Here is a 25,969-nt window from a genome sequence, read left to right as displayed (position 1 = left end):
GGACAGTATAATCTTGTTTTTTTACAAAAGCAACAGATAGACGTCTTAAAATCAATGATGTTCTGGCATCAAAAGCCAAAAAACAAGTGTAGACAATAACATAGAATGATAAATCAGTAAAACATACTGTTGTTACGTGACAAAGTGAAGCAGAGTACCAACATTAATCTCTTCCATTTGTTCTGTGCCAAGTGATCTCATCAAAATGCTGTCTACAGCCATGCTAGTGCCTCTGTGGTGCTTAATTGGCACAGGGGTGCTTTGAGCTAAATGCTAACACTAGCATGCTAACATGCTCACAATGACAATGCTAACGTAATGATATTTAGCAGGTGTAATGTTACTAAGTAGCTTGTTAGCATGGCAATATTTACACAATGTAAAGTTAGGTGCAGTGGCAGTGGCTGATGGGAAAGTCATTATGTGTGCAGGTATTTGATAATAAGTCAATATTGGACGAATTTAACATGACGATGGTGCTAAATGACAAATTCAGGCATCCCTGCGGTTATATATTTCCTGGTAATCGATCCAATACTTGAGCTACTTTACTAAAAACCACAAATGTGATGTAAAACCTGTGTGATGTAAACATTTCACATTTCCACAAAGAGAAATTGAAGTGTGAAGTTCCTAGTTCTAAGTCCTAGTGCTCCAGGGAGCATCTCACCTTTCAGGCTTTTAGCATGGCTAAACACGTGTTAGCATGCTAACCTTAAACAGCAAGGAATGCTCAGCACCAGTCACGTGGCACTAAAATCAATAATATAATTGTTAAATAACTATTATAAATAGTGCGAAAATTACCATGTTATGAATGTTACCTCTTAATTACTTGACAAACAGACTTTATGGGGAAAAGATTAGCATTTCACACATGCATTGTCAGGACAAATAGCTATACAGACTGTAAGTTCCCGTAAGGATCTAAATTACACCAGCAAACAAAAAGGAGTTGACAAACCATCATTGCATCATCTGCACAACTATACACACAGCTTCGACCGAGAACTGACACAACGCAGCAATGAACTGCAATGCCTTCACGACTAGGCAACAGAGATGCAACCTAAAACAAACCATAATTATCTATTTGCGGTCCTGCTTTAGGCAAATATGAACATAATACAATAGCACACACACGATGCTTGGAGTTCCAGTAAGTTCCACAACCACAGTTTAGTCTCCGGGGGATACTGGGTTCCTCTTCTTCGCTTTCTTTCCTGAATGACACACTCACGCACGGACTAAATGTAACTCTAGCTCGCTCCAGACCACACCGTCACCGGGGCAGTTTGCCTCGCTTGCCTGCTGTGAGTCTGGCCGGAGCCTTTTTTCCTAGACATTGCTTAAGACTTATACTATCTGTTTCCACAGCCGTGCGCCTGCTGACCCAAGAATGTGGACAACACTCCGGTACATAGTTTTACAAGGCTAAGCAGCGCATTTGAGATGTGAAATGTAGATTCTTGCTTGTTTTGTAGGGGGAAAACCAACCATGTGTATGTGCTTAATTTGCTTTTCATTTTGGTTTTTTTTTTGGCAACATTTTCGGTAAAATAAGGTGCAGGCAATTGAGTGCATCCGCTATAAACTGCTTTAGGTTTTGAGCAATCTCTATGAACAGATATCTGCACATGAATGCAGGATCTGTCTAGCCTGTCTAACCAGTAGCATGAAAAGAGTCCCTACACATAAAATAAAGCACCAAATATGTAGTTATTGAACTCAGAGTTTATTAAAAGAGTGTTTTAAAGACTTACCAACTGGCCCTGGTACCAGCTCCTCTCATAGTAAAGTCCATTGAAGTGGATTATCAAATGCAATCGAAAAGGAAGGAGCCCATTGATGATTTATTCCAGCAAAACATGGGATGCTTTTGCACCAGAATTACACTTTAAAGGAGAACTCCACAGATTTGACACATGAATGTCTGCTTACAGGTCTTGGGGAGCAAAACTGCATATGTGAAAAAAGATGTATGAAGCCTTTGTCTGTGCAAAATCTGATGAACTACCTCAAGTAATGTCACTTGAGTCAGTGCTACACTACTACGTAAAATGACTGGAATGTTGTTTTTGATGTTGCAAATCCTGCCGTTTTAAATGAGCAGTGTGTAGGATTTAGTGGCGTCTAGTGGTGAGGTGACAGACTGCAACCAGCTGAATACCCCTCACCTCACCCAACCCCTTTACGAGCGTGAAGTAGAAGCTACGGTGGCCTTCGAGTAACGTAAAAGTGCAAAAGAGTCTCTCGGGAGCAACATCACAGGCACTGTGGTAGAGGATCTGCTCCATATGTCGCTACGAAACAAAAACACCACACCACTTAGTTTCAGGCGATTATACACTAATGAAAACATAATTACAGATATTTTATTTCTGCATATAGATCTCCCTAAATCCAACGCACTGGTCCTTTGAGCTGAACCATATTGTGTAATAAAATGCCCTTCCTTTGTTTGACAGATGCACATATGTATTCTTTTGGGGATATATTGTATGATTATAAGCATATGGATATTTGTCTCGTATAATGTGGCCATATTCATTAGTCAGAGTCCTTTTTTAGTTATGATTTACCTCTCATGGACTATATTCTATGTTGACTTACTTTGATCTGAGTAATCTATGATATACACTATATGTCAATCAAGAGTTTTTTGCCCATCATCTTTAAGAAGGCAATGTGTACCAAAACGTTGATCACTAAAATGTAGAAATAAGACGACTGCACTGGAGTTATGAATGTGGGGATATTCTATATTTGATGTTTACATGCGGGCATCTACTGATTAATTGTACATTTGCAAATACACGTGAAAAAGAGCAAGAAATGCCCCTTATCTGTAAAACTTGAAAGAGAAATGCCACGTTTCTCTGTCTTCAGTTAGTGCGTCATAAAGAGGATTTTTAGAGATTTTTTGTTCACTTGTTATTTTCTGTTTCTATTTCCCCCACTTGACTTGAGCGAGAGGTTTGCTCTGCTCGTATTTTACATCCTGCCCCTTCCCCGAACGCTCTGCCGTTTCTCCAACCCCGTGGCCTGTCTGTCAACCCTCGTTCCCATGGCAATTAGCTAGAAACCTTGGCCAATTATCTGCCGCTCTTGAACACAAACCTAACAAACTGCTCGAAGCGTCGATGTGCCACCACTCTCTGGAAACCGCCTCAATAGCTGGGGGAGATTTGTGTGATGGGTTAATAGCAGGATGGTAAAAGCTCTGCGGAGGCGACATTGTTGAGTTCATGTTGGTTTATAGTCAGCATTGACCCTATTGAATGTTTTATAGTGATGGGTGTCTATCTACATATTCGGCTGAATGGGACAAGCGCCACAAAAAGAGGACTTGACAGCATAGAACCATAAAGGCCTGGTGCAGACTTGAGGCCCGCTTCTGAAAAGAGAGAGACGTAAGAAGCAAGTCCGAAAAGAAATGTCACGGCGTCACAGTGATTCAAACGCTGATTCATGGCCGAGCAGGGACTAAAAAAGCTGAAGGCCATGCTGCACAACCTGTTACATACTTTGCCAGGCGAAGTAACAGAGATTGAGTGTCTCTCTATTCTGTGTGTAGGTGACGCGTCCCCTCAAGAATGTGGTTCTCTTCCTCTCGTCGTTCGCTTCAATTTCCCCTCTGGTTGCTTACTTCACTCACGCAGCCGAGAAGCTGTCGCTTGAGGAATCTGGAAAACACCAGCAGGGAATGAGAGGAATTTCTGCTTTTCGTTTTTTCCCTTAACCACCCCCTCACCCCTTGCTCTCTTTACTTTGGACGCCTCTGCACAGCCGGGCTCTTGAGCTTTCTCTTGTTTCTGAATGCAGCCCAACAATAACAACCTCTCATAAACAATGGGGCTTGTTGATTGGGGGGTTGAGAAGGAGAGTGGCCGCGGCTGGCCCGTGCACTCGGTTTTCGCTGGCAGCGGGCCTCACGAACGGTCCTAAATGTCCGAAAATACAGGCTACGCCGGGGATCGTGGAAGATTTAAGGGCAACTTTAAAAATGCACCATCTCTGAAGCACCATAAACACATGCTTTAGTTCTTTCTTAATCTATCTTCCCTCCAAAAAGGACTTTGATGGACCAAAACTTTGAAATGGGATGCTGGTCAATGTCAGGAAACCACAAAAGTACAGGGGAAAAAAATTGTAGTTTTGGAATTCTCTGCTTTTACAGCACCCGTGGACTCGTAAAGGGAGTCTGGATCACATAGAGGAGGATTTTGAACAAGAGGACCACGGAGCTCTGCCCTGTCTTTTCAGCCTATGGGCAAAACACAGCTCAAGTCACATTCCAGTTAAACAGCGGAGCAACAGTTAAACCCCATGTCTGCGACGGAGAAATGATAATAGAGAGTGATGTGTCCTGGAATAACTCCCGTCTCTTCTATTTCCATTTCGGAAAGACGATATTGGACATTGTCCCTCATCTGCTGAAGCGATTTTGTGACTCTTGTATCGACCAAATCAAAATAAAATGTCAAAAGAGATTCTTGTCAATAGGATGGGTAAACAAACCACTTTATTTTATTTTAATTTCCTACAGGCCGCATACCAGAGAAAGGCTTTTGGAAGTAGAAAAGTTTTTCCAAAATATCTAAGATGCACAAACAAAACATCAGTCGGTCCAGTGCCTTTTGTGGTAATAGACTGACACGGAGCCCCCCCTTGTGGACAAAAGAGAAAAAGCAGCACTTCGTCTTAAATCTTTGGACATTTGGAAGTGAACTGTGGTACTTCTCATGTTCATCACACTTTGTTTTTCTGACCCATTCAAGCAAAAAGTATATTAAGAAGTTATTTAGAGAATAAAAAAATGTGTTATAGTCACTTTAAACTTTATTCACAGGATTTAAGGAATTACTTAACAACCAAAAAACACCCCAAAGAAAACACGTTCTTAAAAACATTCACTCACACGCACACCAGGCACTCATCCAACAGGCGTTCTCTACTCAAAGTCTTCTTCCGCATCGGACCCGTTAGCTGTCAGCTGGTGGTCATTTGTCTGCAGGCTTGAACGGATCAGACCATATCTTCACACCTTTAGATAAAACGACAAAATAAAGTGTGTCAGCGTGTAACTGCGACATTTACACCACTTTTAAGCCACTGAATTAAACATAATAGCGTCGTAACTCCTCCTATTACACTTGTTTCAACAGTATGTGCAATTAAGTCAAATTTCCATTCACCAAATATCTATTCACCAAACTCAAAGTACTAGCTGACCATCATAATTGTCCCCGTATTGTAAACCCCATACATCTGTGCTCCCTGAGTAAAACAAACAGGTCGAGAAGCACGAGAAGTCTTTGAAAATAACATTAATATCCCATTAAAGAAAGTCCAATACTTTCCGACTGAATGCAAAAATAGAATTAAGATGAAAATCAGCACATTGTCTTGCTTATTACGGGTTTATTCATTTATGACGTTTCAGTCGACACAACCGTCGTCGGGTATACAATGCACCTGTGGTGTCGTCTGAAACACGGCACACACATCAACTTTAAGCTCTTACCCACGGGTTGAATATCCGCCTGGTTGACACCTGCCCGGTTCATCTTTTGTACGACTCCTAGCAGAGAAAGAACAGTAAAGTATTGTGAGAAGATCAATGTTGTGAACGAGATTTTCACAGTGCAGCTTTAGGGTCTTTTGTCTGCAACACTCAGGGCTCGACACTAGTTATTGAAAGTTATAAACTAGAAAAATAATGTGTGTTTTCACAATTATGAAACCTTTCCTTGACTACCCCGACTATGACCTCACAGAGGTTTATAGAAATTAGAAAGATAGCTTTAACGGCCGATCACGGATGGATATTTGAGGATATTATTATTATGATGTGATATTTTTATTTTGCCTTTTGTGCCTGGATAAGTAAAAAGTACACTTATGTAGAGTCCTTACAATGAAAGCAGTTTATCCGCAATCTACTGTGTGTCCTCCTGACTATAGCTTTCTATCTGTGTTGGCCAGACAGTCCAATAAGTGGAGTGGCTGTACAAAGATACAGTGAAACCACAACTATTCAGATGAATTAATTTTCCTGGCATCACTTTATCTTCTTCTTAGGTGGTTTGACAACATAGTTTCTGTTTTTGGAAAGGGGAAAAGAAACCTCTGGGTGTCCAGTTAGAACCTCTTATTGTTCGCTTTGCAAGTGTAGGTGGACAACACTTTTCATTTTAGCCATACTTAGCTAATCAGTATATGTACATTTTTAGTTTCCCCCCCTTCCCCATTCTGTGGAGCTTTCCTTGTGTGTTTTAGGAACATACAACCTCAGTTACTCATCCTCACCGTCTGGCAGAAACCACGTAGCTCCATATTTTGACATTTTTCCTTATCGGTCACTCTCTACGTCTGTGTGTGGGTTTTTTTTTTTATAAAGTTTGAACCAATGAAAAGTATTAGCTTGGGACTAAATCTTGTGGCACCATTGGATCCTAAATCTGTCAGCAAAAGCTCAGTAGAATAAATGAGAACAGACTGAAAACGTGTCATAGGACAGGTTAGCTAACCAAACCTGAACCATAATTGTTTATTGACTCTAAAGTTTGTTTACTGTGCCAACAAATGAATAGTTGGCACATCTATGATTGATTATGGTTTAAGAAGAAGAAGAATGGGGAAATTCAATTTTCACTCTATTATTTTTCATTTTACACACACACACAGGCCCGAAATACACACACAGACAGGACCTATATACATGCAACCTATGGAGAGATGTTAGAGCGAGGGGGCTGCCAGTGACCAGCGCCCCAAGCAGTTGGGGGTTCGGTGCCACGCTCCATTCATGGTCCACACAGGGACTCGAACCAGCAACCCAGTCACCTATGGACTGAGCTACTACCGCCCTACTAATTTGCTATTGGATGTTTTTTTTTCAGCAAATCATTTCTAATATCAATAATTTCAGGCCACAAATCATGTTAGTAGTGTTTTTGGAGTTACTGAACTTTGGCTGTGTAGGGCAGTGTTTTATATATATATATATATATATATATATATATATATATATATATATATATGTGTGTGTGTGTGTGTGTGTGTGTATGTGTGTGAAATTGTTTGTAAAAAAACATTGAAAGCTACTACATTATTTAGTAAACATGTATCTTAGCTGTAACTGGACAGCATGAGCACAATAGTAAACTCTTCATACAAAGCACCATATGAGGTGAAATGACATTTAAAGTGTGTAATTGTGTAACGTTAACTGAACTTACTGTACTCGTCTTTGTGTGCCAGCGGGTAGACAAATATGGGATAAAGCGCGGCGGCCACAGCTGTGATAAAACCTCCAAATATCAATGTTATTTTCGTATTTCTCGACATTTTAATGTTGTTAATGTTGCACCGGGTGATAGTCTCACCTCCAAGTGTTACGCGAAGTGTTTACAAGTATTGTTTCCGGTGTAAAGGTCGCGTTAATAAAAAGCGGTTCGTAAGTTTGATGGTTCTCCTGGGCTTCCGTAGGCAGCACAGCAATAACACGGAAGTGGGGTTCTCTTCCTTCACAGGCTGAAAACATGGGGTTTTTAGCTGTTGTTGTGTTTTTTCTGTATTTCTGTTTCTCAACAGGAGAAAACGAGCCGATTCAAACATTTGTTATTCCCCACAGTCACATGGATGTTGGTTGGGTGTACACTATTCAGGTAAGTTTATGTCACCATATTCTTTACAGGGGGTTCAATCTGACAAGCATAGAGTATGTGGTGTCAGATTAACAGCTTTAATAAATAAACAAACAATGATAATCAAACCCCTTCATCCCTGTACCCTGTGAGAATATTTTTTATATTTCTTTTATATTTCCTCATTTATGGAAGCTTTTATTGGACAAAATGATCTGTAAAAGCACTGCAATGTTGTAAATTCCACACACGTTTTTGACTATCCATGTATTTGTTCATTTTCAAATATATATAACTTAATATTAGTTGACATGTTTTTTTTGTGACAGCTTTGATAACATCTATTATTTTATGTGAAATTAAAATACACTTGCAGCTAGATTTCTACATATTTGCATAGTATGGAAGCGCTTATTGGAAATAATTATCATATTAAGTCATATATATATTTGCAAATGAACAAATACACATTTGTGTAGTCAAATAGTCAAATACGTGTGAATTGTACTCTGTGGATATACAACATTGCAGTGCTTTTACAGATCATTTTGTCCAATAAAAGCTTCCATAAACGAGGAACTCCAGCAATGTCCAAATTTGAAATAGTTCCAAAAGAAATATAAGAAAATGATTATACAGGGATAAAGGGGTTTGATTATCATTGTATGTTTGTTTATTTATATTTGTTATTCCTTCTTAATTTCAATTTTTCCCTCCACTCTATTTTATTTATTTATTATTAGTTTTTTGTCATTTATTTTTACTTCTGAATAATTGTATATTTTGGATAGTAAAATATATAAATACTTTTATTGTTTTTGATTAAATAAAATAAATACGCAAGAAATTACAATATTTTTAAAATGACTTTATGATAAATAAATTGTATTTTGTAAGATATGTTAAAAAAATTGGGTGAGTTATACAAATATATAATAATAATAATAATAAATAAAAATTAACGTGACCGATGATGCTGTTAAATAACTAACAATGAATTATGAAGTGTAAAACTCTTCTGACTCCTTTCCAGACATGTAAAAAAAAAAAAAAAAAAATTTAACTATTTGTTATTCATGTATCTCTATGCTTTTTAGTTGTGTAATATTATTATTTTCTGTATGGCTTTTTTTTTTATGTTTGAAAGAAATTAAAACAAATCAAACCACATCATAAAACCTTTTGTCTGTCATATTCCCTGTCCCCAAACCACTGTTACCACTGTTGTTATTGTGGATACATGTATGTATTTTTCCTTTTTACATTACACGAGTGTGTATTTTCCATAGGAGAGCATGCACGCCTATGCAGCCAATGTGTACAGCAGTGTGACTGAGGAGCTGTCGAAGGCTGAAGACCGCAGGTTTATCGCTGTGGAGCAGGAGTTCTTTCGACTGTGGTGGGATACTGTGGCCACGGACTCCCATAAGAAACAAGTGAGGAAACATTATGTCTCCATAAATCACCTACCTTTGAGGGATACTCCTATCGCACATTAAGTGCCTGTTTTTACAGGCTAAGTCTTTCAATAGTTGGAGTGACCCTTTAAATACAAAGTCACTATTTAAAGTTCCCACATTGTACTCATTTACAGGTTCATACTTGTATTTTGGGTTTCAAAAAACACATTATTTTTCCCATGCTGCCTGTCTGAATATACCTGTATTCATTCTGAGGCGCTCCGTTTTAGTTTCGTCTCTTTTTTTGTTTTGTTTTTTAACCCTAACCCTTAAGATGCTATAAAATCCAAGCTATCATTATTATTATTATTATTATTATTATTATTATTATAATGCTCAGTCTATTTCTCTTTGAATTGACCGTTCTGATACTTTCACACTATCTATAATAGCATTTGGACCTGCTATATAATTAATGAAAAATGACATCTCACCTTTTACAATATTGGACCTCTAACATGTTGTGGCTTGGTTGGCTTTTTAGGTACGACAGCTCGTAAAACAGGGTCGACTTGAGTTCATCATCGGGGGCCAAGTGATGCACGACGAGGCTGTAACCGATCTAGACGACGAGATACTACAAATGACAGGTAGCGCGACGCATTTCCCGCCCCTTTGAACGTCAGTTTGAGGGTGAGAGGTATGGAAGTAGACTTTGTTTTACTCACTGTACTTTACGCTGTCTCAGAGGGACACGGTTTCCTCTACGAGACGTTCGGGGTGCGTCCTCAGTTCTCCTGGCACGTGGATCCATTCGGAGCCTCTGCGACCACGCCGGTCCTCTTCGCCCTGGCTGGGTTCAACGCGCACCTCATCTCTCGCATTGATTACGACCTGAAAGACACCATGCAGAAAAACAAGGTACCAGTTGATGCTACAGGTCAAACACTCAATAACTCTAACCATGAAATGGTACTAAATAAGTCACGGCATGTTTTATTTCCTTGGTGCAGAAACTACAGTTTGTGTGGAGAGGTTCTCCCTCTCTAAAAGAGAAGCAGCAGATCTTCACACACACGATGGACCAGTTTAGCTATTGCACCCCATCCCACCTGCCATTCTCCAACAGGTTGTTTAATTTCACCATAATCCCATATCCATATTTATAAAGTTAGAATACACGCACCGGGATTTTTCATGGAACATATTCTTGTGTCTCAGCTCTGGTTTCTATTGGAATGGCGTCGCCTTGTTCCCCGATCCCCCTAAAAACGGTGTTTACCCCAACATGAGTCTGCCCGTCACCAAGGAGACAGTACACGCCTACGCCAAGACTATGGTGGAGAACATCAAGCAGAGGGCCGCGTGGTTTGCGACGAACCATGTGCTCTGGCCATGGGTGAGTAAACAGACTTGTGATCCTTTTGATTCAATGTCGAGGTGAAACACGTAACAAAAGTATCCTGCGCTACACTTGTGTTTCAGGGCTGCGACAAACAGTTCTACAACTCATCTGTCCAGTTCACCAACATGGATCCTCTAATGAAGTACATCAATCAGAACAGCAAAGAGTTTGGCGTGACAGTCCAGTACGCCACTCTGAGTGAATACTTCCAAGCCATCCACCAATCGAATCGTGTGTGGGAGCTCCGTGGGAGTGAAGATTTCCTGCCATATTCCACCGGTGAGAATCTGTATTCTTAAACACAAAGCGTCACCTGCTTCACGCGAAGAACATTTAACAACAAGGCGATTTTCTGATTTATTTCCTAGAACCGCACCAGGCGTGGACAGGGTTTTACGCTTCCAGGAATGTTCTGAAAGGAGTGGCACGACAGGCGAGCTCCCAGCTGCACGCAGCGGAGACTCTTTTCACACGGTACCGAATGAGCTTCCCTGATGGGCCTGTGGCTAAAGACTGGGCCCTGGACAAACTGAAGGCGCTCCGGTGGGCTGTTTCAGAGGTAACTTGTCAAAGATATTTGAGTATGGGGTGGCCGGTGGAACACTGGTTAGAGCAGTCGCCCCATGTAAAGAGGCTGAATGTCCTCGAGGCAGCTGCCGTTGGTTCAACTCTGACCTGCGTTCCTTTGCTGCATGTCTCCCCGCCTCTCTCGCACCCCATTTCCTGTCTGTCCTATAATAAAGGCTTGAAAACTGTCAAAAAATAATCCTAAAGAAAAAAAATACATATATATATATTTGAGTCCTTTAACAGAAAATAAGTCAAATGGAATTTGTAAACTCAGAAATAAGCCAATTTAATATCTGCAGCAAACCACACACAGACACACACAGACACACACACACACACACACACACATATATATATATATATAAAGGATATAAGGCGACATGTTGCGTTTTTTGAAATCTAATTTTAGGAAACCAGTCAAAGTAAAAAAACATGTTGTTACGTTGGAGTGGAAAAATCATATTTCTAAAGATGCATTACAATACTGCTGTGTAGCAGTGATATTGCAATATTCGGCTGTATCGATATATATATATATATATATGGATATATATAAAACTTTGAAATTTGTGCCTGATGAAAACAAATCATAATGTGTGTTTTCAGGTCCAGCACCATGATGGCATCACTGGCACTGAGTCTCCCAAGGTGGAGGACATGTACCTGCAGCATCTCACGCAGGCCATGATGGGAGTGGACGAGCTTCTGGCTGCGCTCTTCCTGCTGCCCCACAACCTGGACATACCCAGCCTCCTCGGCAGCCGATACCACAGAAAAGGTGTTTGCAAGAGGAACTGCAGCCTACGTTAGCATGCTATCATTTGAGCTTTGAGCTAAATGCTAACACTGGCTCGAAGATTAGTCAACTTTAAATAAACGAGCCCTCAATCTTCTCATGCCAGGTGGTCATCACGCTTTGGAGCAACATGTGATTGTTTACAACCCGTTAGCGTGGAACACCACCACCATCATCAACATCACGGTGACCTTCCCCACCGCAGCCGTCTTCGATGACGATGGACAACATGTGCCTGCACAGGTGGTTGTTGTTGTTTCTTCCCGGTGACAAATGATTTAATGTTGTCTTTAAAGAAGAACAATGTATCTTTTGCTGAACTGTGGTTACATGTGGCTGTGACAGGATAACGAGAAGGGGTATTCAGTATACTGTAACGATATCTTCTGTCTGTTACAGATCCAGAGGTCAGCACAGAGCAACATGACATACGACCTTTTCATCATGGTGCAGCTTGGAGGCCTTCAGCACAGGAAATACCTGATTAAGTTCTCCGAGAAGCATTGCTCCGGGAGGTCCAAGTGCGGCTGGACGTACAAAGCTAAAGGGGTTTTGTTTGAGAGACGTTACATCCGGGACACGGTGAAAACAGGGAGAAGGCTCCTTCCTGTTCTGAATGAATGTTACAAGCTGATGTTCGACCAGGACACAAATCTACTGCACAGCATCACTCATCTGTAAGAATTTACAGATTATGTTACACAGCATACAAATATAAGGTCCCATATTCTGCTCATACTTGTATTTTGTGTTTCTGCTAGAGCATGTTTACATTTTTCCTCATCCTGTCTGTCTGAATATGCCTGTATTCACCCTGTGCTGCTTTTCTGGCCCGTAAAAGTGCTTTTACCTTGCGCTAATGTAACTCTGACCTTTGACCTTGGCAGTCAAGAAAAAAGGACAGTGACGATAACTCAGGATTTCTGGGAATACCACGCAAATGGAGATGCAAAAGCCGGGCCCATCTCCGATAACTACATCTTCAGCGCTAATGGCTCTGCCGTGCGGGCCTACAAGGCCGTAGAAATGGAGATCATCCCCGGGAAGATTGTGACTGAGATCAGGCAGTACTTCTACAGGTGGGTTAACCTGTTAACCAGTTTAGTGCAGTAAAATGAACTCTACTTGTGTCATTCAATCTTATTTCATCTTCTAGAGAGGAAAGTGATAAAGATTACGCTTACTCCATCACCACCCGAGTCCCTGAATGCTTTGGGAGCAGACCGCAGTGTCAAAGGCTGGAGCAGACCTACTCGCTGGGCCCCCTCCCCCTCAACACAGAGGTCGTCCTCAGAACCAGCTCCTCCTTGAAGAACAACAGGACCCTGTACACAGATGACAACGGCTATCAGATGATGCGGAGGACCTACAGGAAGTTTACTAATAACACTTTAGCAAGAGTACGTCCCTGGATTTATAAAATAATGTTATTAGAATACTGGAATATGTAGAATAATCTATATATAATATGCATTTTGCAGAACTTCTTCCCCATGGTTCGGGCAGCCTACATTGAAGATGACCTGAGCAGAATGGTGCTCGTCAGTGACAGAGCTCACGGTGTGTCCAGCCAAGCCGACGGAGACCTAGAGGTGAAAAAAACCACAAAAAAACATGCTGTGATGAGTATCCGTATGCTGTTGTAAGCGCCCTGTCTGTACCACGGCGTGTATAAAATATAAACAAAAATAATAATAATTGCAAATACAAATACATGTAAGACATTTTGTGGATGTACTGTAAAGTCCGAAACACAAGTTAACATCCTGTGTGCCCCCCCAGGTCATGCTCCACCGCCGTCTTTGGAACAACTTACCCTGGAACCTCGGCTACAACCTGACGCTCAACGACAGCTCAGTCGTGCGGCCCACCCTGTGGATGATGCTGGGCTCCATCAATGCCACCTCCAGGCTCTACCACAGGGAGGCAATAGAGCTGCAGCACAGACCCGTCATCATGCCCATAGACCAACCTCGTGAGGGCTTGCCTTTTCAGGACTGCATGACATTAAGAAACGATTTGTTTTTTCTAGCACTTACAGTTTCTTCTCCTGTACACTTAGAGAAGCCCTGGAAGGAGAAGGAACGCCGAGGAAGTTCTCCGGTGCGTTCGGTGGTCCTGCCGCCCAACCTCCACCTGCTCAGCCTCAGTATCCCTGGGTGGAACTACAGCTCTGATCACAATGTCCACCTCAGCAACATAAACTCAGGTACAGTCTCAGGGAAACCTATAGACCTATGTTTTTCCTGGGGATAAAATTCTGAAAGGTAATTTTTTGTTTGATATTTATCTAGGTAAAGACTTGCACTCAGAGCCAGACTACGATCGGGTCCTGTTGAGGATCATGCATCTCTTCGAGGAGGGAGAAGACCCTGAGCTTTCAAAGCCAGTCACCATAAACCTGAAGGTGCAACAAATATACTTAATTTCTACATCCTTAAATTGTAACTTTGGCGCAAAATCCCATGGTCTTTGATTGGTTAAACTTTGAATGATTGGCTCGGGGCAGTACGGTGAAGGCATTAAAACGTCTTTTTTAACCACTAATACTGTTCAAAATAACATCAAACCTCTGCAGTAGCATGAGAAGAGTCCCTACACATAAAACAAAGCACCAATGGGCTCCTTCCTTTTGGATTGACTTTGGTAATCCACTTGAATGGACTTTACTATGAGAGGAGCTGGTACAGGGGCCAGTTGGTAAATCTTTAAAACACTCTTTTAATAAACTCTGGGTTCACTAACTACGTTGTTGGTGCTTTGTTTTCTGTGTAAGGACTCTTATCATGCTACTGCAGAGGTTTGGTGTTATTTTGAGTAGAATTAGTGGTTAAAAAAGACCTTTTAATGCCTTTACCATACTGCCTCAAGCTAACCAGTGTTAGCCCCGTCCGGCTGTAAGCGTCTCTCCAGGATTTCTCTGTTAATAGTTTATTCACATGATGGCTTATTTGATGTATGTAAGTGGCAAAAAAGACCATAGAATAACACTTTAATGTCACAGTGTATTGCAAAGGGAAGATATTCATAAATTTAAGATAGAATTTACCTGATCTTTTTCTTTTTCGATGGTCATTTCCTGCGTGAACAGGATGTTCTGAAGGGCATAGGGGAAGTTAATGAGCTGGAGGAGCGTTCTCTCACAGGAACCTGGGATATCACCAGTCTGCAAAGGTGGAAGTGGAAGACTGCAGATAACTCAGAAACAAGTGAGAACTGTTTTGTACACATTCATACGTACATGTCAGTAAAAACTTGTTTCCCCATCCCTTTTACATACTTTGTGTTTCCTTTACCTCAGACAACAAAAGGTGTTGGAGTGGCGGAGACGAAGCTTTCAATGTGACCATCTCACCCAAAGAGATCAGGACCTTCTTCGTTCACTTCGTCTCCAGGAACTTTTAGGCTGTCTTCTGTGAAGATACCTGATCTTTAGACATGATACGACAATGCTTTTAAGGCTCTGATCCTTTGCTACACTGTTAATAAATGCTCTTTTTGCACATTATATTAATATGTTGAGAAGCACTGCTGTGTTGATTACATGTTGACTCATACTGAATAAATGGATTTATTTTTGGCACGTTTGTTTAAATGTTTGTGTCAGATGTCCGATTTAACTCAGAGCAGAATAGACGGTCTCTCATGGTAACATTTTCCACTAAAGAAAATAATCTCTATGGACAAAACTCAGCTGTACAGGAAGTCTCACCTCCACTAATTGCATTGCTTTGCTTAGCTTAGCATAAAAAATCAGAAGCAGGGGAGGGTAACCTGGCTTTGTCCAAAGTTTAAAAAATATTTTTCATTTTCATTACCCTTTATATAACCAGGAATATTCCCATTAAGATTTTAAATCTCTTTTTTCAAGGGAGTCCTGGCCAAAACAGCAGCATAAACACACCTTAAACATGACACACAACATGATAAATTAACTAAATGAAACAGCATTAAAAATAAAAAAGCAGATCAGTGCTCCAGAGAAAGTACATGTGCAAATTGTATTTAAAAAGTCAACAATATTGTGGACTAAACATGACTCAAAAAATAAATAAGTAAATGCATAAATAAATGAAGAAATAAATGCTGAAATAAATGAATAAGTAAACTAAATAAATGGGCCGCCACTACATCAATATATGGACACAGAAAGCAAAAAATGTAAAGCATTTATTCTTTTATTTTTTTATTTATTTGTTATACATTTATTTATTCATTAATTTTTGCATTTATGTATTTTATTTATTTATCTATACATTTATTTTTGCATGTATTTATTTATTTATGTATTTATTTGTTCATTTATTAATGCATTTATTTATTTATTCGTCCATGTATTATTTAATTTCTCAAACATTTATTTTTGCATACATGTATGATTTTATTCGTTCATTCATTAATTTTTTTATTCATACATTTTTGCATTTATGTATTTTATTTATTTATCTATACATTTATTTTTGCATGTATTTATTTATTCATTTATTAATGCATTTATTTAATTATTCATTTATGTATTATTTAATTTAATTGTTCATACATTTATTTTTGCATTTATGTATGATTTTATTCGTTCATTTATACATTTGTTTATGCATGTTTTATTTACTCACTAATTTTTGCATCTATGTATTATTTTGTTTATTTTTGTATACATTTAATTATGCCTGTATTTTTTTATTCCTGTATTTTTTTCATACATTTATTTATGCATTTAGTTATTAAGTCATGTTTAGTCCTCCATAATATAACAAAGTGAAACGCTACCACTGTTGCTGCAGTGATCCAACATGGCCGCTAGGGGCGCCCCTGTCCCCCGACAACAAACCAGCTTCCCGCTGCGACGTGAGCATCGAAAAGGCAACACCCGAGCAGAACAAACCCTGTCTGTGTGTGTGCATCACCGTGGCAGCTATTAACCTAGAAAATGAGTGGTATTAAAAAGCACAATGTAAGCTTTTAGTGCTAGTATATAGCGCGCCATGTTCACCTGTGAAGGAGACGACGTTGTGTGCCATTTGATACAAGATGAGCAGCGGCAGTGTGAGTTGTGTTTCCTCCATGATCAGCTGCAGGATGCTTAGTCAGGAGCGGGATAGAAGGGTTATGTATATGAAGCATGGTGTGTTTTGATGCATGCATTGTGTGTTTTACAGCCAACTGCATTGTCTCTATTGTGCATCGTTTAATATTTGTGTGTGTTTATTGTCGATGGAGATGCTGGATGCTGTGAGGAGGAGGCGTTGCGTGCGTTGCTAGGATACTAGGCTTGGATGTGGTGATGATGAGAGGAATTAAGGTCACAACTGAGTAATATTCACATAAATCTGTATCTGAATGAACAGAAAAGAGAGAGGGAGCAGAGGAGGAAGCTGCAGCACTTTCTGAGTGATCTGGCCTTACTGGGATCGTTACAGGTGAGTGAATGCACATGCAGATGATTAAGCACACAGTTAACAAACTATTTCCGGCAAATAATCTTGTTTGTGTTGCAGGGCTTTAAATACTTCCAGCCATGGCTGAGAGGGAAAGAGGAGCTGCTGCTGACAGTCGTTAATGAGGATCTGGTTAGTTTGTGTAGAAAAACAAAATTCATCTCACTTAGACTGCAGATTTCCTCATGTATTTATCATAATATCTTAATCATCAGTGACTGCATTAATGTCTCTGTTCTCATCTACCTGCCATGTCCCGCAGGGTTGGCGTTCCCCAGGTTTTGCGGTGTCCAGAGCCTCCTCCTGCTCCTTCACCAGCAGCTGTAACAGCAGCAATGTCTCCCCCAGCAGCAGCTCCCCCAGCCTGGACAGCCGGAGCAGCTCTCCCCTGCCCGGGGAGCCTCTGGGCCCACGAGATCCTCCGTCGCACAAGCAACACAAGACGCAGCCACAGACTGTCAGGTGATTGATGCTGACGTCTGAAATAGAAATTTAGTTTCAGGGGAAGCTCATGATGATTGTGTTATATTTGTGATGTCTTCAAATCTAAAATTGGGCAACTGTTTTTTTTATGAAGAAACGTGTTAGGTTTGTATAAAACAAATCCGCGGCCATCTTGCAGAAGGGTTCCGCTTTGAATGAATATGTAACTAAAGTGCTGAAAATCAGTCGGTTAATCTGCAAAAAAATGTCCAAAACTTGGTGATAATAGCTTCCTAATAGTCCCATATTGTATGCCCATGTCTTTTCTGATTATAAAGCAGGTTGAGGTGCTGCATAAATACTAATCCAACGAGAAACACAAATAGCCCATTTTCAGAAACTTCGCTTTTAAACGAGCCGTCAGGACTTCTGTACAGTTGTGATGTCACAACTTCACTATATACAGGTAGAAAGTGCTGCTACATTGATGTTACAGTCATTCACCGGCTGCAATGACGGTGCAGAGACACAGAGAACGCAGATGCAGAAGACCCAGAAACGCTGACCAATCAGAGCAGACTGGGCATTTTCAGGAGGGGGTCTTAAAGAGACAGGCGCTTAAACGGAGCGTTTCAGACAGAGGGTGAAGACGTGAATATTCAGACAGACAGGATGAGAAAAATAATGTGTTTTTGAACTTTAATGTATGTAAACATGTTCTGGTAGAAAGCGAAAATACAAGTACGGACCTAAAACGTATTATAATACGGGACCTTTGACTGTGAGAAGACGTGTTTTGACCTCTGTCTGTCCTCAGGGACCAGAGCAGTGAGGAGCATCTCCTCCCGGCCTCTCCCAGTGAGAGAGAGATAGCAGTTCCTGTGAGTGCTTCATCCTTCAGTCTCACTTTCCTCAACCTCTAACTCGCTTACTCAAGTCTCACGGCTTGGACTTTGTCCCTCAACAGGAGGTGAATTGCACTCTGTTTTTACTGGCCGGCTACGTCAAGTACGGACGCCCCTACGCCTGGATACGCTCCAATCACGAGCGCCTGGTCAACATCGGTGGCACCGATTCCATGGTCAAGGATACGCCCATGAAACTCAAGTCCGTCGCCGACTGGCAGACACGAGGTATGGAAACAATGTGAGGAATCCAAACATGAGAGAGCTATTGTTTCGCTCCACAGATTCAATAATTACAACATTTTCCATGAGCTAAATGAGACGCAGATGTGTTTGCTTTAGTTTAACCTTCTTAGAAACTACTGTTTGGTGGGGATTAGGTTTGTGGAAAAAAGCTCTAGGTGCTTTGGAATAAATATTAAAATAAACCGCCGGACCGTACCAATGTTTAATGCAGTTTAAAAAATGTGTTTTCTGTCGTTATGTGTTTTTTTTTTCCTTCAGGTATTCGCGTTTGGGATGTCATCAGTGAGCTGGTGTGTCTGTGCACCCTTCCCTCTCCCTCCAACCCCTTCGCCTTGGACATGCGTTACATCAAAAGCCTTCCCCTCCCCGACCGCTTCCTCGTCACAGGCGCCCTGCTCAACTTCCTGGAGACGTACGTGGTTTACGGAAACCGGGACGAGATGCACTACGACAAAGGTAGGAACTCTTAGAAAGTCACAGAGAAAGTAGATCATTTGATTTGAATACTTTTACTATTAAAGCCAGCAGGTGGTGCTGTTTAGCTGCATTACAAAAAGGGATCAGACGTTCAGCCTTTCTACTCAATCCACACCTGAATTTTAGAATTTGGTGACGATAGTTTTTCTCCTTTCAGTGGTCGAGGAGGTGAAGCCTCTGAGGCGTCTTCACGTCCAGTCGCTGCTCGAGTTACAGCGGCACAGGGAGAGCTCCGGGTCGGCCCGCAGTCCCACGGTGCAGGACTCTTCTGGAGAGGAGTGACTAGAATTATACACGATCCACATCCAGATATCATCCATGCACACAGAATAATGAAAAATCTCATCAGGAGTGTATTTAAAATCATTAGATGTGTTTTGTCTGAAGATGTATTTATAATTGCGTACAGAACACACTGTTCGAACCCTTTTCCTTCAAGGCCGCACAGCCCAGTTTGTATCCGTGCGACAGTTGGACAGTAGTTATGTGTGTGAGAGGTTTTTGAAAATGTGAGAACACTGGAGAAATAACCCTGGGAAATGAATCACATGACTGAGATTAAACATCCCAGGACCTCTCTGAATGTCTTGCCCTGTCGCCTTGCTCCCCTAATTCACACACACACACACACACACACACACACACACACACACACACACACACACACACACACACACACACACACACACACACACACACACACACACACACACACACACACACACACACACACACACACACACACACACACACACACACACACACACACACACACACACACACACACACACACACACACACACACACACACACACACACACACACACACACACACACACACACACACACACACACACACACACACACACACACACACACACACACACACACACACACACACACACACACACACACACACACACACACACCGGCCTTGGGCCAAATATAACATTTTAAAAGTTGAGCGAAACAGAATCATTCATCAGGGTCAAGGCTGCAGAAGTTAGAACCTGGTTAAATATTTGTCTTATTGAAAGTTACAGCAGAGTGAAAAACAAACACGTACAGCAAAACAAATGTTGTATAAAAAGTTTTAATATTTCATAAAATACATAATTAAATATGTACAATGACAAATAAAAACAGACGTTAAAGCAGGCACTTTAAACCCTTTTCTGAGATCGGGGCTCGGCGCCGTTTGTAACTGGAAAGATACATCACAAGTACAAAATGTTAAAATGAACTGATAAAAACCTCGTGGCACATCAATGAAAAAACACCTTTGCTGGTTTTTTTTCTAAAAAAAAAAGCTTAGTTTTGGTCATAAAACAACAACATGACAGGCGAATGGTCACCTCAGGGTGCACCACTCACCCTCAAGTCTAATTTGTAAACCATGAAACACCGTCATGAGAGCACGTTATGCAATACTGCACACATCAGCGCCTATAGCCGTCACTAACTTTAGGGCACCTTTGATGGCTTTGGTAATGTGAACAAGTTGAGGGTTGAGCATTGAAAAGTCACCCTGTAGCATCTACTGACGAGTCTGCTCAATATGCAAAGTCATGGTTGGACGTTTCTTAAATTTACCCCCCAATGCAGGTGCACGGCCGCGCATTCCGCACAGAGGCTCCACGCGGGAACACAGCGTTCCCAGTGTTCGGACACAAACAAACCTGCAAGTCATGGCTCAGTGTGCTTTTCCCCACATGAACGCAAATAATTCATCGCAGTGGACAGTTGGGATGTGTTTTTGTTTTTGTTTTTTTGCAGGATGCTGCTGTGAGGGGAGGGGAGGGTTTTTGTTGCGCCTGCAGCTTCTACTTTTTGCCATCTTTACTGACCTCTTCATATGTAAGAAGAGGATAAAACTTAACCTACAGATGTTAGATTTAACAGAAAGTGCTCAGATAATGTGAACGGCGTAATGTGCGTTATAGAGAAGAATCTATTTGACTTCACGTTTGAATGACGCGCCTCTGCGTCTCGACTGATCTCTGTAATCTCGGCCAAAACTCTCACAACGTAGATTAAAAAAGGTGGTTTTGTCCAACCTATTCAGATAAAAGGTAGATAAAAATACTAGTGTCACAGAGTTAAAAAAACAAGATGAAATCATCATGACCTGTCACAAATGTCAGTTAAATAAAAAATAAAATAAAAGTCAGCCTTTAACAAAAAAAAGGCTCTTGTCTTGTTTCCAGTTTTTGGGGTTTCCATCTGTGGATCATCTCGCCAACAGCTGCTATCGTTGTCGGTTTAATTGTCTCTTTGCAACAGACCAAAACTCTTTGGTGGCTGAAGTATCAAGTAGAATACTTAAAAAACAAACAAGCCGACCAAAAAGAGCCACGGAAGTGAACCAGTCTGGTCCTCAAATGGCTTGCAGCCAGTCACGAGTCCTCACGTAGCTGTTGACAGGTGAACAAAGGCAGCCGTCAACAGCGTTTTTGTGCCACACCAGACGCCGGTCTAGTCCGCCCAATCAAGTCCGTACACTCACTGATTATGCCAACATCCTCACACATCCAAATATGGACTTTCCCACAACCCACTTTCATCCCCTTTGTCCTTCCCTCTGTCTTGTTCTCCCTCCCTCCCTCCCATCAGTGCTGTCATCCTTGAGGTTGTCGTCAGGTTAAAGCGTACCCCATGTTTCAAGGGTCAAAGCGGTGGGGTTCAGTTCCAGTTGTCTGAGGCAGATCCTCTTCTGGTGATGCCTCTGAGGGGGCTGCGAGACACAGAGCCCCTCTTCTTCCAGCGAACTGAAAAGAAAAGACACAGAGAGTCAGTGATTATTCATTGGCTTTAGCTCGGCAGCTGCAAATGAAAAGTGGTGTTTAAACGTTAATGATGAACATCCAACCAGCCCCGCTAGTTTGTCAACCTGGGCTCTACAGTGTCCTAGGGTATTCATTTACTTCTACCACTTGGTTTTCATTACTTTCACTAAAACGGGTTTCAGAGGTGCCTTTAGACATCTTATGTTTATAGACAACTTGGAGAGCAAAAGGAGCGTATGATGACGGCAATGAATCAGGGAAATGTTTCTTTAATTAACTGTTAAAAAAGGGCTTTTTGGTTCAGAACTATTCCCTCCTACATAGCCAAGACACAGCATCACAACACAACATCTGTTAATGTCATGTTATTTTACTTATTTTTCCGTAAAAAGAACAAAAATCAAAGTTTAATGGGAAAAAAACGAGTTTAGAACTTAGAAACAAGGCTGGCTAAAAAAGATAACTAGCCTAGCTTAGCAGAGTAGCAGTAACTGTCATCCCTGCAGCCTCTGATTGGATGATTTGTGGTCAAGATTTCTTAAAAATCTAAATTTAATCTTACTTCATTTCAAATGGACAAGATATCTGAAAAAAAGTAACTACATTTTTTGGTAAAGTCTCACCTTTTCCCAGACCTTTTCCCAGACTGGCTGGCAGCGTGGAGCTCTTCGTGTTGGCGGGAGAGTTGGGCGACTCGTCTACCCGTTTCCCCTTCCCCTCTCCCGGCTGCAGCGTGGCCGAGCCGTCCTGCTGCAAGTCGCTCAGCGCCCGCTGGAAAGAATGCGCCAGACAAGCCGTCATGTCTCGCGCCCGCTCCGCCCGGCTGCACCAGAACACTCGACACTGCAGCTGCTGCCCCTGATGTTTGCAGATGTACAAGAACACGTTGGGCCGGTTGGCGTCCGCGGCACAGTACGCAATGTCCTGCAGGTACGTCTTAGTGAGCTGCCGACCCGTACTCAGCTCCTTGACCTCGACGTATCTTGGGCGCACCACCAGGGCGTGATCTTTGCTCAGCTTCTTCCCGTTAGCAATACCGTCCAACAAGTGGCTAATGGCGTCCTGGGCCTGCTCTCGATCCAGAGAGAAGATTTTCTCCGTTCCCAGGTAGTGGACCTTAAAGAGAGGGTCGCCGTGCGATAAAGACTCTGTGCGGTCGCGGCGAAAGCGGCGACGTAGCGCAGCAGGAGAGTTCTTAAGAGTCTGCATGAGGTGAAATGTGCTGAGCGACATGGCGCGCTTCAGGCTGGGTTTGGAGGAAATTTTCGCCGAGGTGTATCTGCCGGTGGTCAGCTGGTCCTCTTCAGAACCTCTGCCTTTCTTCCACCTTTCTTCTATAAATGGAGCGTAGGTGCATCCACTGCTTTGTTCTGAAATGAGGCGGATAGAGAAAGTGACGTTAGAAGATGAATAATTGAGTGAAACAGATGCTAACGCTTTGTTCAGACTTAAATAAGGTGAAGGAGGGGGTACATCCTGGAAACGTGTTGTTTTGACATTGAGGGTTCTCTTTAATATAAAGCAACTGTTCATTTGTGACAGTTCGTGTGCCATCTCATGCTTTCAACTCCCTGATATGGAAAAAAAAACATGCCGTCAGCAGAACTTTCACCACAGCATGGAAAAAAAAAACAAAAGGCCACCAGACGGGATCAGTTACGAAGGTGACGCATGTGAGGAATATTCATTCACTTGCAGACACCAGCCATTAAATATTTACAGGTCAGGTTTGTCTCACAGCAGCAAAGCCTTAGGAGACGTGCAAACGCACCGATGAACTGGAAACACACCAAAATAAATTAAAGGTTACTGTAACAGGCAGCAGTGACACACACACGTAATCACAGGTACATGGTGTGTGTGTAACGAACACTCGCATCAGTTGCCGGAGGACTTGAAGAATTCGTTGACCTTGCCCGCTCCAAGTCTTATGCAACGTCCACATCTGGCCTCCCATTGTCTCCCATCCTACAAACCCACAGAACTGCCTGTTCTCTATTGTGTTCAACTTTATTTTTTCCCCTTTCTCCTTTCTCGGCCATTCTTTCAACATCCTAGCTCCTCAGAAGTGAGTTTGCAGCGAGAACCACCGACTGTTCCAAGGTGGTGGCCATTGTTAGTCTAGCCCCTGCGCAGGAAACAGCTTTGCATTCGCCCTCCTAAATATTTCTCCTACAAACAATGGCATGCCTCTGCGAGTGTGTCACATCACAAAAGAGATGCAAGTTGACCCAGACCCTCGGCAGACCCAAGGTATGCACACATACAATCACACGTGTGGGTTACAAACATGTACACAACTTTCACCTGGGAACACAAACGGCAACATAGTTTAAATTAAACCAAGGCTACTTTTACAACATTGTTTTTTTGCTTCCTGGGCATCAACGTATCTTCATGTGAGCTGAATAAACTACCATTCAATCTGATATGCATGTTCATGTGCAAAGAGCTGTCACATCCAAACACAAACTTTGATCCTGTTGTTGTAGGAAGGAGCATTTGGAAGTGGACATTTCTGCTTATATTCAACTTAAACGCAGCCAACAGCATTTAATGACATTGTTGCCCCAAACTTCATTCTAAAAAGGCTGCATGCATACAAATACAGAAGAGTGCGGACAAATGTCAACTTAGAAGTTTTATTAAGGATCCATTGTGGGTCTGCTCCACATCCCTGCCTGTTAAAAGGAAGGCTTTCATTCCCAATGTGTGCACAAGATTGCATATATGTATTTTATTATTATAATTATAGATTTTGCAATATGGAGGAATTGTTGGGTCTATGTGAATCAAATAAGTCAGTGTAGTATAGACTTACTCTATATGTAAAGTGTCCTAAGATACCTTTTGTTATGATTTGGCATCATCATTAAAATTGAATTCTTCATTTCAGGATGCACCATACAGGTAGAACTTAAAAATGTATGTTAAAGAGCAGTTGAAGTGTTTTAAAGACCTTTTTCTTCAGTTCTTGCATGCCGAATTAACCAACAGAGCCCATCGGTCACTTAAACGTCTTTAAAAACATGCTGTGCGACGGATAGTTTTAGAAATAAGCGAAATACCTTTAAATCGGCGTATTTTAGAGTGGGGTTCGGCGAGCACCGAGGCGTCCCGTAGGACATCTGCCATACTAAAGCATACTGAGCTATATTTCACAGAGCGTATTAACAATAGGCACTGAACATGATTTAAAGCATCACATCATGTAGAAACAGTTTTTAAATGTTAATTTAAAAATAAAAAAGTGTCTTACCTGGCCACAGTTTCATGCAAACGATGTCCTCGTGCGCCTCAGGTGAACCGCACAGTTCCTTGACGTACTTAAAAACACACCGCCCGGACAGGTGGAGGTCTGCTTATCCCGCACGCGTTCACGAACCCCGTGTAACTGTCACTTAATATGGAAACATGTATCTGTGAACCGCGGTGTCGGCTTCCCCCGGTGGGCTCAGTGTTCCTCGTGTGCGGACGGACACAGTTTATGTAGCCTGCAGCGGACTGAATCACCCTCTCCGTCCTCTCGGTGCGCGCCGACGTGTGTGAGTCGAGCGAATCAGAGAGCAGCCGCATTTAAAACGAGCGTGGGCGCGACCTCGTCACACTCGTGGACGAGCACTGGTGTGTGTAGGAGAGGGAGGTCTACGGGGGGAGAGAAGGGATGATTTACAATAGAAGAGGGTGAACAGTCCGTGGCTCCAAGGATGGGTAATAATTAACAAACTGTGTCCTGAGAAAGTGTCACTTTATATCACTTTATATCATCACTGCATCACTTTATTCAGTTGTACTATTGAGTTGTGCTGTAACTTAGTTCAGTAAGAATTGCTGAATACTATAGAAATATATAGAATAGAAATATTCAGAATAA

At 41.7% G+C, this 25,969-nt stretch overlaps 3 protein-coding genes across 3 annotated transcripts; 1 reads left to right on the top strand and 2 right to left on the bottom strand.

The window, feature by feature from the left end:
• Positions 1-4,824: 4,824 nt before the first annotated feature.
• On the bottom strand, positions 4,825-7,418 carry smim20 (small integral membrane protein 20). Its single transcript, XM_083937427.1, has 3 exons — positions 7,245-7,418; positions 5,528-5,584; positions 4,825-5,047 (listed from the first exon to the last, which is right to left on the bottom strand). Exons 1-3 carry the CDS (start codon positions 7,351-7,353, stop codon positions 5,004-5,006), a joined length of 210 nt encoding a protein of 69 aa, XP_083793553.1. The 5' UTR covers positions 7,354-7,418; the 3' UTR covers positions 4,825-5,003.
• Positions 7,419-7,564: 146 nt separating this feature from the next.
• On the top strand, positions 7,565-15,350 carry man2b2 (mannosidase, alpha, class 2B, member 2). Its single transcript, XM_083936666.1, has 19 exons — positions 7,565-7,673; positions 8,942-9,088; positions 9,597-9,702; positions 9,801-9,973; positions 10,066-10,181; positions 10,274-10,451; positions 10,538-10,736; positions 10,826-11,016; positions 11,634-11,805; positions 11,930-12,066; positions 12,223-12,500; positions 12,711-12,902; positions 12,980-13,223; positions 13,305-13,415; positions 13,606-13,798; positions 13,886-14,032; positions 14,118-14,230; positions 14,915-15,032; positions 15,125-15,350. Exons 1-19 carry the CDS (start codon positions 7,644-7,646, stop codon positions 15,226-15,228), a joined length of 2,949 nt encoding a protein of 982 aa, XP_083792792.1. The 5' UTR covers positions 7,565-7,643; the 3' UTR covers positions 15,229-15,350.
• A 6,605-nt stretch (positions 15,351-21,955) lies between these two features.
• On the bottom strand, positions 21,956-25,538 carry LOC310964062 (uncharacterized protein). Its single transcript, XM_083937051.1, has 3 exons — positions 25,355-25,538; positions 22,731-23,465; positions 21,956-22,077 (listed from the first exon to the last, which is right to left on the bottom strand). Exons 1-3 carry the CDS (start codon positions 25,368-25,370, stop codon positions 21,992-21,994), a joined length of 837 nt encoding a protein of 278 aa, XP_083793177.1. The 5' UTR covers positions 25,371-25,538; the 3' UTR covers positions 21,956-21,991.
• Positions 25,539-25,969: the final 431 nt, after the last annotated feature.

This window comes from Echiichthys vipera (assembly GCF_963691815.1).
Source record: "Echiichthys vipera genome assembly, chromosome: 22".
Classification (NCBI taxonomy): Eukaryota; Metazoa; Chordata; class Actinopteri; order Perciformes; family Trachinidae; genus Echiichthys; species Echiichthys vipera.
Note: the sequence above shows the minus strand (reverse complement) of the source record. Positions and strands in the feature narration are given on the sequence as shown.

Bases quoted from the DNA above. Each gene is read 5' to 3' on its own strand.
- man2b2 (XM_083936666.1), top strand. From the start codon at position 7,644: ATGGATGTTGGTTGGGTGTACACTATTCAG. The intron at 9,089-9,596 runs GTGAGGAAACAT...TTGGCTTTTTAG, and splicing joins CGGACTCCCATAAGAAACAA to GTACGACAGCTCGTAAAACA. The intron at 10,737-10,825 runs GTGAGAATCTGT...TTTATTTCCTAG, and splicing joins TTTCCTGCCATATTCCACCG to AACCGCACCAGGCGTGGACA.
- smim20 (XM_083937427.1), bottom strand. From the start codon at position 7,353: ATGTCGAGAAATACGAAAATAACATTGATATTTGGAGGTTTTATCACA. The intron at 5,585-7,244 runs GTAAGTTCAGTT...TTTCTCTGCTAG, and splicing joins GGCACACAAAGACGAGTACA to GAGTCGTACAAAAGATGAAC. The intron at 5,048-5,527 runs GTAAGAGCTTAA...TTTTATCTAAAG, and splicing joins GGCGGATATTCAACCCGTGG to GTGTGAAGATATGGTCTGAT.
- LOC310964062 (XM_083937051.1), bottom strand. The intron at 22,078-22,730 runs GTCTGGGAAAAG...TTTTCTTTTCAG, and splicing joins GCCAGCCAGTCTGGGAAAAG to TTCGCTGGAAGAAGAGGGGC.